The following is a 16,530-nucleotide window of genomic DNA, read 5'->3' as shown; positions in this document are numbered from 1 at the left end:
CTGCCACCCTCCATTTTATTTAAATAAATGTCTCGTGGGACTGCATGCTTGAATCCACCTGGGAATTAGCCCCAGTCTTGAACAACCTGCTTACAAAACGTTTAGGCTTTAAATAAACTGATCAGAATACTCTGCAAGTATATTCACTGCTCCTATCAACTGTATGTTGAATTCATCTCCAAGAAAAGCATGTAGCTTGCAGTAAACTACCATTCCTATCCTTCCTGCCAATGTTCAGGCACTATTTTGTTTAAATCCTGCATAAATCCCCATGCTTTTCCATACCATTCATCTTTTCTTTTGACTGTGTAAGGCAATGCTGCTCAAACACAATTTTGCAAAAGCTAAGGAAGAGGGCAGATGGTAAGAACTGAATTAAGTGGATTTAATGATCATTTAAAATTCACTTCCCCAGCTCCTCTCTGTACAGCTTATTTACTGAGTAGTTTCTAATGTGCAAAATACCTGGGTCCTGTACACAGCATAGATAAATCACCATGTTTTAGGGAGCTGTGAGAAGATCAGAGAGGGAAAATGCTGGTCATTAGGAAAGAAACAGGTTCAGTACATTTTATTTTTTTAATCATGATATTGTGATAAATGACTGGAATATTTGCAGAGTGGAAGAAATCAAGCAGACATCCAAAATTACAAGTAATGGTGTGCATGGAGGCTGCCGCATGATTAGGGTATTCTTTTGCCTCATAAACTGAGGAAAATATGTTAAAATGAAGTACTATAAAATAGTGATTTATGAGAAGTTGGGAAGAGATTCTTGAGCTTTGACTTTAAAATGTTATTTTTATATCCACCAAGATTTCATTTTAATCTATCTTTATAACAGATTAGATTTATTGGAGCCAAAGTTGAAAATGCTTGGCAAACCAGACCTTTTTAGGTGCAACAGCTTGTAGAGATATTTTATCAAGTTTTCAAGTAATAGACCACACAGTTCATCTCTGCAGGTGGGATCCACTGAATACCTCTCCCACAGATTCAAGCTGACAGAAGGGCATCTCACCTTCCGTCAACCTGAAAAATTCCAGGTGCAGCTGGTATAAAAAATTGTGGGCATCCTTCTCCTGACATAAGGGGCAAGACCTGTTGTACAGGGCTCTGGGAAATGAAAAAAAGCTGAGAAAAACCTGACTGCCTTAGTTAGAGCCTGTCCAGGGGAAAGGATTGAAGGGAGGAGATGAAAGAGCAGGATCTCATGTTGGACTGATGGGAGCACAGCTGAATGGCTCCAGGTCAGCTAATACTCAAAAATAGGGAGGATTTAAATAAACCAGCTAAGTGGATTAGTGTTCACTGTTGAGGATGCCAGTACTGGTGAAGGGTTGAGCAGAAATACCTCTGGAGTAGTTCAGGGGCTGGACCCCATCTGGATGCACAACTCAGGTCAGATTAAATGTGAAGAAGTGAATAACCCACATTAGGAACAGCTCCACGTGAACTCTGTGGAAGTTGTTAAGAGAATAAGGGGCTGGTTGGATGGTGATGCTGACATCCCTGGTTAAAAACCCCAAACCCCACAAATTAGCTTGTGTTAGCCACTTTGCTTTCACAGGAATCCTTCTAACCAAGGGACAGAAAAATGTTATCACTTGAGTAGGCACGCAAAGCCACAGGTATGGCTGAGAGTATTGAAACTCTTCCATTAAAAAAGGTTCTTTTTCAGTTACCTATAATTGAAATTTTCCAGGCTGAAATTTTCAGTCTAATCGTAACCCAAGGGTGAAGTAAAAAGGTTTCACTGGTAGCTGCTGAATGCTCAGCACTTCCCAAAATCAGGTCAGTCATTTAGATGTCTTAATATATACCTAAGAGCTGACTTTAAACACCTCTTTCTGAACATATTGGCCTTTCACAGTCAATTTTTTTCACGTGCTTACCAATGACTAATTTATCTCGATTTGCACAGCTCCCCTGCATTTGAAATGCTCTGTCTTTCAGTTTATCCCTTCTCAATCATTTATGTCTTTAGGACATCAAGATTTTTCCATACTGAGAGCTGCAGCTGGCCAAAGAGGAATTTATACCCTTTACATTTTACAGGCAGGATTCTTACTGGCTTCTGGTGTGCCCAATGAGAATTTTTAGGGCTAACCCCTAGCCAAGTCATATACCTAATTCTGTTCCTGAAAGCACAAACCCTCCAGCCAACTGAATCTGACTCCATTTCAGAGAATGCAGAAAAACAGTGACTTGCTTTCAATGGCACTCCCACAGAAGCCCAGAGTTTGGTGAACGCCTGGAAAAAAATAATCAATCCCTACTTTATTTTTTAAATTAATTAGTATACGGTTTAATTTCGTTGACCTTCAAATGAAAATTCAGTTCTTATTAAGTGCTAATGAATTACAATCAATGTATTGTGCACAGAAACTTTGCACAGTAGAGAGTTATGCTTCACCTGTACTAAATCCAGTTCCTTTTCACATTTTCCTGCCAGAAAGTCTAATCATTAAATTGCGTTAAATAGTAATTGGTAGAAGAGGCAACTGAGATGAAGATGCAGAACTGTCACACACACACACACACGTGCATGTACACAGACTCTCTTTAACAAAACATAAACACAGGTTCAATCCAATCTATACATGGTCAATTTAAAATTAATTTGTAGCCCCAGCACAATCTTGTGCAGACAGACACACCAGACTGAGTGCAGCCTGCCTGATAGGCCCTTTATCTGCTGCATAAACATTAATGACTTTAATCACTTTGTTCTGCCCTTACACTTCATAGAAAGAAGCATCTCTCACTTGAAACACGGCCTATATAAGGGATCTACTTCCATATGCACAGTAATGAAGCACTTGCAAAGGTGCTGCCTTGGAGATGTCAGCTCTCCCCCAAGAGATCACAGCTAAGCATGCAAGTTTTTAATGGTAAAATTGCAACAGCTCTTTGCAGACAGTGGAAAGAGCAACTTGGCACAGATTGGAATGAGAGGATACCTCTACACTGTTGCATTGAAAATCCAGATATTCTTGAAATATGTCTGTTCTCCCCCCCAGCCCCATTTTTTTTTCTGTAGACAGATGAACCCAAAAATTCAGTTTGCTCAAAGGCCATGTGCAAACTGGGTTTGTGTGGACATTTTTTCCTGGGCAGTATCTCTCCTATGGTAAAAGAAGACATATACTTCTAAATTAATGTGATATTTGTGGTCTCACAGGAGGTTTTAATTTTAACAGAAGCCCCTCAAAAGGTAATTTCTGCACTGTCCCCCACTCTTATCATGAAAATCCCTTTCATGTTCCCATCTTCCCCCCTTTTCTTTAAAAAAATGATACAGAGGACTCACTCACAGGAAAAATCCTAGATCTTCATAGTAGCCAAGATGGAGGTGCTCTGTTTTGAATATCACCACATTTTTAGAGCAATAAATAACTATGTCAATGTGTTCATTGAATTCTAATCCCAGAAATATGAGGAGGTTAAAAAAAAAAAAAAAAAAAAAAAAAAAAAAAAAAAGAAGAAAAATTGCTAGCCAACTCTAACTGGACTCAAAATACTTGTTTTTGGTGCACTCACAAGTGAGCTGACATTTGAAAGATCTAAACTTTCCTAGCAAGAATCCTCCCATTCCGAGTGGTTTAAACTGTGCATTTTGGGAATGTGCAGCTAGACTTATTTGCCATAAATATTTTACAGTAATTAGGTGGAAGGACTGGGAAAACATAGTTTCTCTAAATGCTTTATGTCCTGTTCATTTAGCTGAAGATAAACTAGAGAAATTAGTATGTTCCAGAACCTGGAGGTTTTAGCCATGTTAACTCAGTGGGCAAACAATTTGAAAGCTGGAATTTACTTTGGGAGCATCAGGTGTTTTCAGAAATGCCAGGATTTTGTAAAAGTGCCATTTCTCAATTTCTCAAAAAAAAAAAAAAAAAAAAAAAAAAAAAAAAAAAAAAAAATTGCACTTTTTTTCATAACTTTTTTTTATTTTAAAGAGCCCTCTCCTTGAATACTTCCAGGCATGGGGCATCCACAGCTTCTCCGGGCAACCTGCCTCAGCACTCTCACAGTAAAAATGCAAAGCTGAAAGTCTACCAATGGATACCAATGGAAATACGGATTAAACCCATGGCCTGGTCCATGGTGGCACCGCTGTTCAAAATTCGTGATTCCATTAACAAAAACTAGCAAGCAAATATGAAAACACAGTCCACAGTCCTACTTTTTTTTTTTTTTTTTTAAACTTGTACAGTTTTACAAACAAAATCTATGGAGGAGGGTAGGAGGGTTTGTCTCGCTCCTTTTTCCCTACCAGATGCTTCCCATCTTTCTTATGAGTAGAGGTAGGACATCAAAGAGATAATGCACTTTGGATGTCTCAGGGCTCTATCTCTTCTGTCAGCCTCTAATGAGAAGAGGGGAAAACACTATATATACCCTTAATATATTATATGAAAAGTGAGGCTTATCACACAAAGATGGTTTCTTTCCTAAGAAGACACTTCTAATGCAACAGTGTAAAACCCAGAAGGATTTATACACTGGGAAGCAGATCAGAAGACGGTCATCTTCTTAGTTAGGAACAAGCATTCAGAGCAATACCAATTTATTTGTTGGGATTGTCAGCTGACTGCAGACAGAAAAGGAAAATCCAAACCCAAAGCCTCACTGTGACCCTCACATTGTGAAACACACAAAATGGCGAGTCTTCAAGACACAGAACACATAAACAGGCCAAATGTCATCAAAACAAGAGAAATTAATGACAGGCAATCACCAACCATGCTGGGATTGAATCCATCACTATTTCTGCCTTCCACCACTCTTGCCACGACTTCAATTGCTGATGTATCAACAGCAACAGCCAGTGCTCCAGCAAAGATTTGTGGTTCTTTTTTTCCTTTGCAGGATCAATCAATCTATTAAAAGAGCATTTAAATCAACCTGCACAAGGCTTTGAACTCATAATCAGGTAAGTATGTGGGCTGTCCAGCATGTGGCTTTGGAACAAAAGGGCAGGATCTCACACCCTGTCACACTTATCTAGAAAAATGACAAGAGAGTCAAGTAGCCATGCTAAATTAAACATTAAATCCTTTAAAATAAATAAGTTAATGGACGTTAATAATCATGTTATCTCAGTAAAATGCATGAAAATTTTCTATTAGTCTTTTTTGAAGGCCATACTGATGGGATTGCATTTCTTATAGATAGCATAACTCCTGTTTTGGATTACTAGTAGCAAACATTTTGTATTATCACCCCGACTTTTTCCTGATGTACCCCCACAAAAATGCTGCAAAACATAGACCAGCACAAGCTACTAATTAGGCTGATTATTACAGGAATATCAAAAACAATACAGCTGTGCACTGGTTCCTATCTGCTGGAAAACCAACAACTCCACAGGAAAAATCTCAGCTTGAAACATTTAAATTAGATAATCCCTCTTGTTTCCTAAACTCCCTGTCATTTGGGCCTGTGACACTTTTAAATATTTATTACAAGCTAAATGATCCGAGTGCCCAGCACAGTCTGCACAAGATAAACATTACTTTCTGCCTCTCTATTATGACTTCATCTCCTCCTGATGTGTTTATAGCTATTGTGCTCTTCTTTTCCTGCATCAGGAGAGCACTGAACAGGGAGCTGATATTGCTGAGATAGAGGTGCATGCTTAACTATATTACAAAGACTTTTGTAAATGAAAATAAAGCATTCACCTATTTCTGTATTGTTTAACTGTGATTTTTGGCTATGTCCAGACAAAGGAAAAAACAGTTTAATGAAATGTCCTCTTGGGATGCGATATTTCAAAACACAATTTCCAATCTCTACCTTTATTCTCACTCAGCTCAAGCTCTTCTGATGATAGGCTGGCTACAGCTGAAGCTTTTGTTTCACCTATAAGGGCAAAGGAAATGAAAGAGAAGTTATTCATTAAACAGAAAACCGATGAATCACTTTACTGGGAAAAAGAAAAGTGTTATGCTTTATTGAGATAAGATATTGGACCTGAATTTCATTTACATTTAAATTCGTGGTTTCCATCCATTCATTGGCAATTACTGGTCTGATTGTCTTCCCTAAGCAAGATGTAAACTAACATTCCAACACAGCCAGATCAAATCTGTATTTCCATTTCTCATAATACAGAGAGAGGAACAACTATTGGTTTCATGGGTAGGCTGGTGTTCTGTTTGCTCTGAGATTTCTTTTTTTAATTTAATCCATATATTTTAAGAAAAAACAATTAAGTCATTCTTAACTTGAATCATGCCCATGAATCTCTCTGGAATCCAAATGACTAGATGCAAATGCTTTCCTGAAAATAGAAGCTTTCATGAATCAGGCCTGAAATTAGAAAGTCCCTAAAAATCTGCACTGTGGAGTTTCTTTAATAGTAGAGCACGCAGGTAAAACTATTGTAGTTAATAGATACAACTGGTATCTGAACTTAATAAAATGTTTTCACTGTTTTCACTGTTGATTTTTCTTGCTAATTTTTATAGTCCTAAAAATAAGCTTTCATTTTAATTTCTAGACTTTCATGTCTCTCAAAAGACTTGTCACTGATAATTGACTTTTTTTTCCTTATACTGCCATCTAGTACTTTTAACTAGATTGAAACAAGAGCTCAGAACCACCTGCCATGTTGTTTTTCCACATGTTAACTGTGAAGCTCATTGATGACAGACTGAAGGCCAGACTTTAAAAAAAAAAACCACACACAGTTGAAAATTTTCAGTCTTTTCAGAATATTACTGTTTTTGTCCACTACTATACTTTTCTTTATAATATATACTTTTCTCTATAATATCATATTTTTCACTATAATGAGAATATACAAATCTTTAGGTAATGGACCACGTAAAAATAGAGCATCAATTTTTTTTCCCTACATTTTCTTTCACAGTCTCAAAGTATATGATTTGTCACACTCAGAGGAAGTTTATGGCTTTTGGTTTAGATAATACAAATAACTTCAACATTTGATGGGATTGCTCCCAACAGTGGTCACTTGTAGTGTTTAGAAATCTTCTTGGCATACAACTGTGTACCTTGGAAAATCAGGTCATTTTCTACTGCCAAGAAAGGGTGCAAAAGCAGCAACCTCAAAGTTCCTAGTGATGCTTTGTCTCTGCAACGCAGAAAGCAACATAACCTCACTAAGTGACTTAACTAACTTGATTTAATTGTGGCCCTCTCTGTTCCTGTCACTATGTAAACCGGGAGGGAAAATGGCTAAGCCAAATCATTTTTTTCTGCAACACCATCTGCCCATGGCCAAGGAAGTGACTACTGGGCTGTGAGTGGGAATGACATTATGTTTAGGCATGTACCGAAACCACGTTCCTAAAGCATGACATTTTCTGGGTCTGGGACCTCAAATGTCTGGATCTTTTCTTTGACACTCTTCAAGGGAATAATGAAACATGAGTACCAAAACAAGACAGCAAAAGAATGTATATCAGGGCTCTGATAAACCAGCTCTGACAGCTCATACTGCAACAAGTCATAACAAGGAGTTTTGGGAAAAGCACAGTGCATTTAAAACACCTACAGTAGCAAAGTAGTAGTTTCAAGAGGTAAACATTCCTTAATTCTCTTTGGGGGGGGGGGAAGTATTTTATTCAATCAAACTGAGATACTCACCCCATCAGAGTGACTACCACTGACAAGCACAGTGGGCTGCACTGGGTGCCTGCAGATGCTATAACCAGGTTTAAGGTGAACCTCTGCAACTGGAGCCAGGGGCTCCAGGCAGTATTAGCCCTTAGGTGAGCTAGCAGTCAAGCAGTACTTGGTTAAGTTAAAAGCTCAAAATTGCTTGGAAAAGGATATGCCCTGTACTCAGAGATTCCAAACAGAATCTCAATTCACACAGAATAACTAGTTCTTCTCCCTGGTCCCCTTGGGCTGTTGAAAATACAACTGGTGGAAGTGAAAAAAACAGGGAAGGATATGTGGTTGCCCTCCCACACTTAAAAAACACCACCATATGGGCGAGGACAAAGTTTGCTGAGGTACATGGGTATCTATTTTATTCTGTAATACTGTTTGCTTCTGTCTTCATCTCCCACTGCCTGCCCCACGTTGGGAGATACAGAAGAGGCTTTTTACTCTCTCTGGTGTAAATATATTTAGGGGACATTCTGCACTACAATGGGAAAAAAATCCTAACCAAATGAGAAAAGCAGTGTGCTACATGTAATACTACAGTTAAAGAAATACTTAAGAAATAAGGGAATAATAGATAGACATTCTGATTGCCACTTCGGGTCTTTTGGCAGCTAATTCATTCTGTCAATTCATGGCTGTCTCTTGCAAGGAACAGAGTTGTGCAGCATGAAAAATACAACCATAAACAGAAAAAAAAATCTCCTCTGAGCATGGAGTGGCACTGTATTCCAACATATTGAACTCACAATAATTTATAAGCATGTCACCTGCAAAATCCACCACTTGTGAACTCTGACATTCACTTACAGCATATGCAATATTTTCCTTTTATGGATTTAAATCTTCATAACCACAGTGACTTATGCAGACAATTTTTGAGAACTTGAAAATACCCTTTTAAAATATTCGGGAGTTGAGTTTTCATCAGAAGGAGCTTGCTGCTTGCTTCCTCCTTCCCCAAATTTCTTTCCCTCACTCCCATTCTATGCAGAGGGGAAAAAATATTTATTCCTTGTGAGAGGATCAGCTAGATTAGGCACCTTAAAGGGAGAATGTAGAGCTGGTCAGCTGGAGAGGGTCTGCATTCCTGCACTGCAACACATTCATTCTTTACGAATGAAGATTCCATCTCTAATGGGAGAATTGCTCAAGACCTGAGCTAATCTGGTGAAAATGTACAAACATTCACCTTTGAAAGCACTGATTAAGGTTATTGTTCCCTAAAGTGGATAAAACCTAAGACAGGCCTTTAAGGAGCTGGGCACAAACCTGCTTCTTGGCTCTGGGTCTTACTTTCATCATCAGTGTTTCGTTTATCCATTGCACCATCACCACCTATTGAGAAAAACACATAAAAATTATTTATTATATATCTTTTTATTGGTAACTGGAGTGGTGCAATATTAATTGTAGCCAATTTAGCACCAACTGCTAATTTACAGCAGAGAGCTCTGATAATAAAGGAGAGAGGTAAACGTAAGATGAAAAATCCTGCCAACGGGACCAGTTCCATTTAAACCAGTCATGTTTTCATAGCTCAAGATGAGGATTATAGATTTTATCTCAATAGACTCACTGGAAATAACAATGCCAAACAAAGGGATGTTTCCCTAAACACAGTCTGCAATAAATGAAATTGTTGATTGAACTTCTATGTATTTTATAAAGAGATTTTTTTTCCTAGGATTATTTTCCTCCTGTAACATTTCAACAGGATCCTTGAAGTGGCTGTGTTTCTGACCTGCAGAACTTATTTTAATGCCTTCAATGACTATGGAAGGTAAGAATCAACTGAACTGAATTTTAAAGCAAAAGCCACAATGCCACTTAATGTCAAGTACAAAAATGTATCACAAATGGCTATAATGAAGAGAGCACATCAAACCAAAGTAAGATTGCCAGGACTGAATGAATTTTTCCCTTTTTACATTCACGTTCATCCTCAATTTTCTCCACTACTTCACATTCATTACCCATTTTCTATCCTCCAGCTCCCTTTTGGAAGGCAGGGACCAAACAGCAAATAACCACTGAGAGAAGGTAACACCTTGAAAAATATCTATGGGTCTCTTAAACTTAACTTGCCCAGACTAGAAATATATCAGGAATTCTCGATTTCCAGGGATGGAAAAGGCTCTTTTAGCTTCATAATAACATGAGAGGCTGCAGAGCTGCATGAGGGATTGGATGCCATGGCCGTGCTCCCTTCTCTGCAGCACCACAAGAACAGTTGAGCACCAGCCTTAACGAGGCATTTGAAAAGTTGATTGCTGAACATATATATTGCAAGAAGGGAAATTCATTCCCAGGCCTGGAAATTCCCAGGTCTGGATAATGATACCCATATTTTTTTTTGTTGTGATCTTTGCTGGCTGTCGGGTTTTCTGATTACAGCATCACTAAAGCAGCACAGCTGAAGTTCCCTGTGTCAGCCACCTTGCTTTTACTTAACACATGGAACCTGGTGATGGGAATAGCAGTGATCCAAAGGTGATTAGGTGACGGAAGGAAAACAGAGAGAGCACATCTTTTCCACAGGCTGATGTACATCTGGTGGCACACTGCACCCAGCTGATATTTAAAGGCTGAAGTATGATGTTTTCCCTCTTCTCAGCAGGCAATTCTTTCTGGCATCCAGCAGATGGGACTAGTGGAGAATTATTTCCAAGGCAGGCCCTGCACAGAGCTGCTCTCAGGAGTAGAGGAGAAGGAGCAGGAACTTGACACCCCTCACCTGAGAGAAGAGAGGTGGGCAGAGTGTTGCTGATGGCCATAAGAGGGGACTTGGGCTTGCTGCCCTCCTGGTAACCCTTTGTATGAATCCTAACCTTAATGCCATAGTGATTTCTTAGCACATTAGTGAGCTCTAACCTGTAAAAAATTGTGTAATGTGGGTGACCAAAATGGAGTGACAAAACCTGTGGGTTTTTTTTTTCCCTGACTTGAAATCAAAAGGAATTGTTTTCAAAGTCGCTGTTCTGCTGTCCATACACAATAGGAGGACCACATGCAAAATAGAAAGTCAGCCAAACTTTTTTCTCCCCCACCCCTTTTCTCTTAAAACACAGGCTTGGTGCCATCAAGCTATGCAGCAATCAATTCATAAATAAAGACAATCCTGTAACACAGCAGAGTAGCAGCACTGGAAAAATCTTTACCAATAGGTCAGACCAGAAAAGATTTTTCCATCACTGTAAAATGAGGAGTGCCAAAGCTTCAAGGATTCAATCATGGTCAAGTGTAACATGTTTCACTCTATGCAGAAAGAACTTTACAACCAGAAAAAGCAGGTCAGGCATAAATGTACCTACTGATATACCACTGAAATTAATTCTAGCCATTACCTTATTGCATTCAAAATTTAAAAGTCCATTTCCGCACGATACTTGTTTCTACATCCATTATTATGACTATAACCACAACTTATTTAACTAAAACAAGGTATTTCAAGGGTTCATTCATGTTTATTGACAAGGAACTATATCTCTTGCTTAAGTCACTCAGAAAACTTAAACTATGAGAGGGAGTTTAAATGATCATCTGGGTTCAGCAGATTATCAGATAAACTACATTTTCTCAATCCTAAATGTATTATTTCACTGGACATTCCCTGTTTAGAACGGGTCTGACAGAACATAAATTACAGGATTCTCAACATGCTTTCACTTCATTTTGTTCCTTTAGAAAGGAAAATGTAAAAGACTTTAAGCAGAAACATCACCTCTAGCACTCCGATCCAATCCAATAGACTGACTGGATCATGACATGAAAATTCATCTTCATCAGTGTCCTGACAGTAAGTGTTGTGCCTGGCAAGTGACTTTGGCAGAAATAGAGAAAAGGAAATGCAAAAAATTAAGACTGGACAGGTGATGATGAAGTAAATGACTTGCAGAAGGAATGGTTAAGTTCTGCTTGGCCTGGAGTATCTATTTATCTTGTGAGAAAGGGAGGAAGCAGAACATGAATACGCTGACAAGAAAGCAAACTATAGAGTGGAGAAGTGACTAATCCCAAAATCTTTGACAAACAGGTTTTTCCACTTTTAAAAAACCCTTCTAATGAGTCTCTAAGTGTCTCTGACTGATGAAGAGTCTTTTTGCAGTTATTGCTCCCCACTGGAACTGGGTGCAGAGCAGAAGAAAAGGCTTTAAGGGGCACATCCTCAAGGCAAAGAGCTGGAAATCTATTTTACAAGATCAGTGAGACAATTTTTCCACCATATTTTTATTCACCCCTGGCTCTCCTTTCCTCCAGGCAGAAAAGCCAGAGCCTGTACATTTTCCTTGAGTCTTCCCCGTGACATAATTTATAATAAAAATGTCTTTTCCACTAGATGGCTTCTACAGCATCTGCCATCCTTCTCTTCCCACTACTGCAGCAATCAGTGATTGCATTTCCTTTAGGTGAAACCTGTCCTCACAATCCTCGCTTTTCTATTACACTGGTAATTGAACAACAATCTGTCACTCACTCCAAAGGAGATACAAAAAGTGGCAAATGACATGTCGTGTCATTTTAGGCCAGAAAATGTAAATGATTTTGAGCCACATCACAAGACAAACGAGAACATCTGTTCCTTTCCCCTTGGCATGACAGTCAGTTCTAAAAAATAGAAGTTTGAGGATTACAGGAGTACTGTACAAACAAAATAAGCACATCAGACACTAAAATACCTTCTTCTGTCCATAGATCCTGCTTTCTATTGCCAAGTTGACTACTGCCTCATAGGCTCTTGCTGTCTCCCCCTGGCATTTTCTTTGAGGTCATCAAGAAAATCCATTCCCTTTCCTCAAATGATATATTTGGTACAAGAGAGGCTAAACAAGGATCAATCAGCATGCTCAGCAAGCTGGCAGAGTAAGTGGCACTTCCAACTCCACCAGAAAAGAGGATTCTCCAGGAGTGCCTGCTCTCTTTCTGTTATTTATTTTAGCATGCACAGTGAGGTGCCAGCTGCAGTGGCAGCCCCCAAATGAAGCAGATAAAATGATAAATAATATGATAAATAATAAGCCAGCCATCAGAAGAGGGCTGGGACAAGATCCCAATGGAAGGTCAGGGAACAAATCCTTGGAGGAGATTTTCATATCCTTCACATTTTCTCTGCAAGAAACATGTGGCTTCTTACATCTTCCACTGTTCTCGTGACAAACATGGCAAGTCAAAAATATTAACAGCCAGCTGGCCTCTTGCCTTTTCCCATTTTGGAGCTGAGGAACTGCTAGGTCTGCTCACACACCTACTCCTCTTCAGCAGCACCTTTCTTCACAAGCAGCTGGCAACATACTTAGAGATGAGGCTGAAGTCAGTGCCCCAAAAACTGGTGCAAAAAGACATATTTCAGAAGAAAACAGAATTGCAGATACCATGGTCTTTTATTTAAAGGAAGAAATTCTGCATAACTAGTATAAACCACCCATTTCTATCCCTCCAACAAGGAATCACAGAATGTCCTGATCTGGAAAGGATGCTCAAGTCCAACTCACTAACAGAGGTTATTAATAATATAATTGGTTTTGCTACTGAGAAACCTTTATTTATATCATCCATAGGGTGTCAGAGTTCAGAATAAGGTTTCTTCAACCTCCTTCTCCTTCCTGGGGTAGAAATAAAAGTGACAAAGGGCCAACACCTGAAGCTTTCATCCATATTTGTGCAGGTGCCACATCCTGGGACACCAGGTTTGATCCTGTTACATCTCTGAATGGCTCTGCCATGGAAGTCCAGGAGCTTCCTCTGCTTTTCTGCATGGCCAGTGACTTTGGCATCTCTCCACTGCTCTGACCTGTGCTTCTTTCTTGTATAACAAATGCAAGTGCAACCAAGATTTGTCAGACAAGGGATGCCAGTTTTGAATTATCTTTTTTTTACAACACAGAAATACTGCCATGCTTATCATACTAATGACATGAAGGTCCTTATTGTATAGCAGAGAAACTAATTAATGAGAAAGTGAAAAATATAGGCCTTGATCTGCATTCTGCACATAATCAGATATGCTGGCTTCACTGAAACCCCTAAAATGTGAGAAGAAAGCACATGAACATCCATATAGGCACTTGAAATCATACAGCCTCAACCATTTTCAAACTATTTCAGTGGTAAAATAATATCAGACAAAAACCAAGAAGCACACACACACAAAGGCCATTATTGCAGAACTACAAACACATTAAAGTGAATCATTAATGTGGTGGCCTGAGGTTGCTGAACATTTTCAGTTTTCATTTTAATTTCTTTTAATTAAATTATGATTTAGGTCAGTTTTAATCATTACTTGTATATAACCCCTTTGGGGTAAATTTTAAGAAGGGTTAGTAATGAGTTATCTGCAGTAATTGTTTAATGGAGTTATGAGACTGTGCCCTCTGTGCTGCTTCAACAAATTACCACGCTGCAGATGCAGCCCTGAACACGCTGCTGTGAATGCACCCAGCCCAGTGAAGCTGTCAGCGCAGTAAATAACAGGGTTTCATTTCCATGCAGCATTTTGTCCAGGAGTGTGGGAAAAGAACAAGAAAACTGTAGTTTGAGTGGCTCATCTCAGAGGTTAAAAATAAAACTATTGTATTTAATGTATTTAAGATGCTGAGAAATACAAGAGTCTTGGCTAAAGCCCGCTGAAGTCACCAGGCATGCTCTCCTTGCTTCAGTCTTCTGTGGGTCGGAAGACAACTAACTCAGCTCCATCATAACCCCCTGGGTGAGGGAACAACCAGAGGACAACAGCTACAGCATCAAATTAAGCCCTGGGAAGACAGGAGTATGCTGTTTTTTCTCAGCTCACTGCTGGGAACATTGTGCTCACCTGGCTTTTCACTGGGTCTAACTCTCCACTGACTCAGATTGTGCAATAGAGGTGCTGCACAGTATTGTCACTGTTCTTGAAGTGTATAAAAGGGGACAGAAATTGCTCCTGTGAGTTGATGCAGAGTTCACAGCAGTATAAAGAAGACCTAACTCCTGGCTCTACAATGAGTCCAATCCAAGAAAAAAAAAATTACCCTATGAGGGCAAGTGCAAAATAAACCCACAAATTTTATCATTACTATAAAAAATTTAGTCTTTGTTCATACCTTTACAGTGTGTCTGAAGTCTGAGTAACTATATACTACAAGGGACAGTGACATGGCTTCTTTTCCAAGCCATAGTCAAAATAAAACTTGAGACCTATTTTGATTTTTCACCAATTGAAGAAACAGAGAAGACTACAGTAATAAAAAACCCTCACAAAATGCAAACAAAACCATGGACTACTTAGCATCAGCATTTTGGAATGAAGGGACCAGCCCCATCTCCTGCACTGGACCTGAATATTCACGATGGTTTGCTCTTATTGATATCATGCATAGAAATGAGCAATGAATTCCGTGACAGATAAGCCCCCTGCAGGTGCCTCGGGGTGTGTCACTGGGTAGAATTCTCTGACAACACTGCATTAGTCACCCCAGTAACTTAGTCTTTTGCACCTTAACTCATCTCAGAAGGAAGGCAATCTGCTCCAAAGCATTCAGATTGAAAACAGGAATTGCAAGTGTCATTCTGGTGCTGTTACACAGCTGTACATTTGGTTGCTAAAAGAAACCCAAATGGGTAAATGCCCAACACAACAGGACTGCACATCACCTGTGGAGGCCAAAATGAGCTGTGTTTTCTGAGTTTTGCACAGCCACTGCACGGCAATTTAATGGAACAGCAGAAGCCACTTCACCAATGAAAAGAATCTTCTAAGAAATGTTGGCTCAGAGAGAAAATACAACTGAAAACACAGATAACATCCCATTTTACTCCTGGCTAAGTGCAAGGTGATCACCTAATATTCTGAAAGCTGTAATCAGTCAGGACAGATGGTGGACTTCAAAACAGAATTGAAAAGAGAAGCTATCAACCACAGTGGATGAAGGTTAATTGCCACTTCTTAAATATAACCCATCTGCATTAAGGTGAAGTCTCACAGACATGTTTGATACACATCCTTCCCAGGGAATTTCTTCTGTAGTACTTTATCTTCATTTAACATTTTATTAAAGGATTAGGTTTGGCGGCAAAAAGAAGACAGTCAATTCTAAGCTATCTTATTAAAAAGAAACACTTTTAAAGCTGAATAAACGACTATGTTTTTTGAAGTATAATTATGTGTCTGGATGTTCATTTTCAGTAGATTATGATTGGAGCAGAAATTTACTGAAGAATATGACTGCCCCATGGGATGCAAAGTACGCATGCAGCTACAATTTATCAAGGGATAAAAGAACCCCTTGCTATAAACTGCAGAACATATTAAAACTAATCAGAAGTCAAATCTAGATAATATTAATTCATACCTTAAAGAGAGAGAAAATCAGGCCTGCACAGTGTTAGAAGACCCTTAGAAGAGATGCTTAGAACATCTCTGTGTAATGGCAAGAAAAAGCCGCTACTGTGTGCATCCCACCAGCTACAGAGAGGATTAAGCCCACCTTGGAGGGATGTAGCATAAGCCAAGTGTCAGGACTATGGTGGGTGCTACACTAGATCCCTCTCCATGAAGCCAGAGAGTGAGTAGCACAGTGGCAAAATTCATGGCAAATAAAGGAGAAGCAGGAAGGGGAAGCCTTATGTTCAGCTAACAAGCAGAAGATTAAGCCATAAACCGAGGTTTATTTTCTGGTCCCAAGACTATGCACTTTTTACCATTTCACAAGACCTTTTGTGGGAGAAGGGATGAAGAGCCAGGGTGTCTCCCTCTTGGTGAGAATCCTACTAAATGGCCATGACCTGCTGGACCAACGAGTTGTTGAGATAAGATGCAGTTTTATTTTGCCTCATTTCTGCATTTACTTCAATCACCAGACTGACATCTCTCATGGACAGAGCACCCACCAACTCAGGCAGGTG

The 16,530-nt window shown here is 39.3% G+C and overlaps 1 protein-coding gene across 8 annotated transcripts in view; it reads right to left on the bottom strand.

The window, feature by feature from the left end:
* MACROD2 (mono-ADP ribosylhydrolase 2) overlaps positions 1-16,530 on the bottom strand; it is an 866,413-nt gene that overhangs the window by 42,468 nt on the left and 807,415 nt on the right. For 5 of the 8 annotated variants that reach the window (XM_083858375.1, XM_083858372.1, XM_083858370.1 and 2 more), the window contains 2 exons: positions 8,920-8,985; positions 5,806-5,871 (listed from right to left, as the gene is read on the bottom strand). The exons of 1 other annotated variant lie outside the window; for it this stretch is intronic. In XM_083858375.1, the coding sequence (XP_083714501.1) occupies positions 5,806-5,871; positions 8,920-8,985 (132 nt within the window). The remainder of the gene's footprint in view (positions 1-5,805; positions 5,872-8,919; positions 8,986-16,530) is intronic. 2 more of the 8 variants (XM_083858373.1, XM_083858374.1) reach the window with 2 other exon arrangements.

Source organism: Zosterops lateralis (assembly GCF_965231275.1).
Source record: "Zosterops lateralis genome assembly, chromosome: 3".
Classification (NCBI taxonomy): domain Eukaryota; kingdom Metazoa; phylum Chordata; class Aves; order Passeriformes; family Zosteropidae; genus Zosterops; species Zosterops lateralis.
The sequence above is the reverse complement of the archived record's forward strand: the minus strand, read 5'-3'. Positions and strand labels throughout refer to the sequence as shown.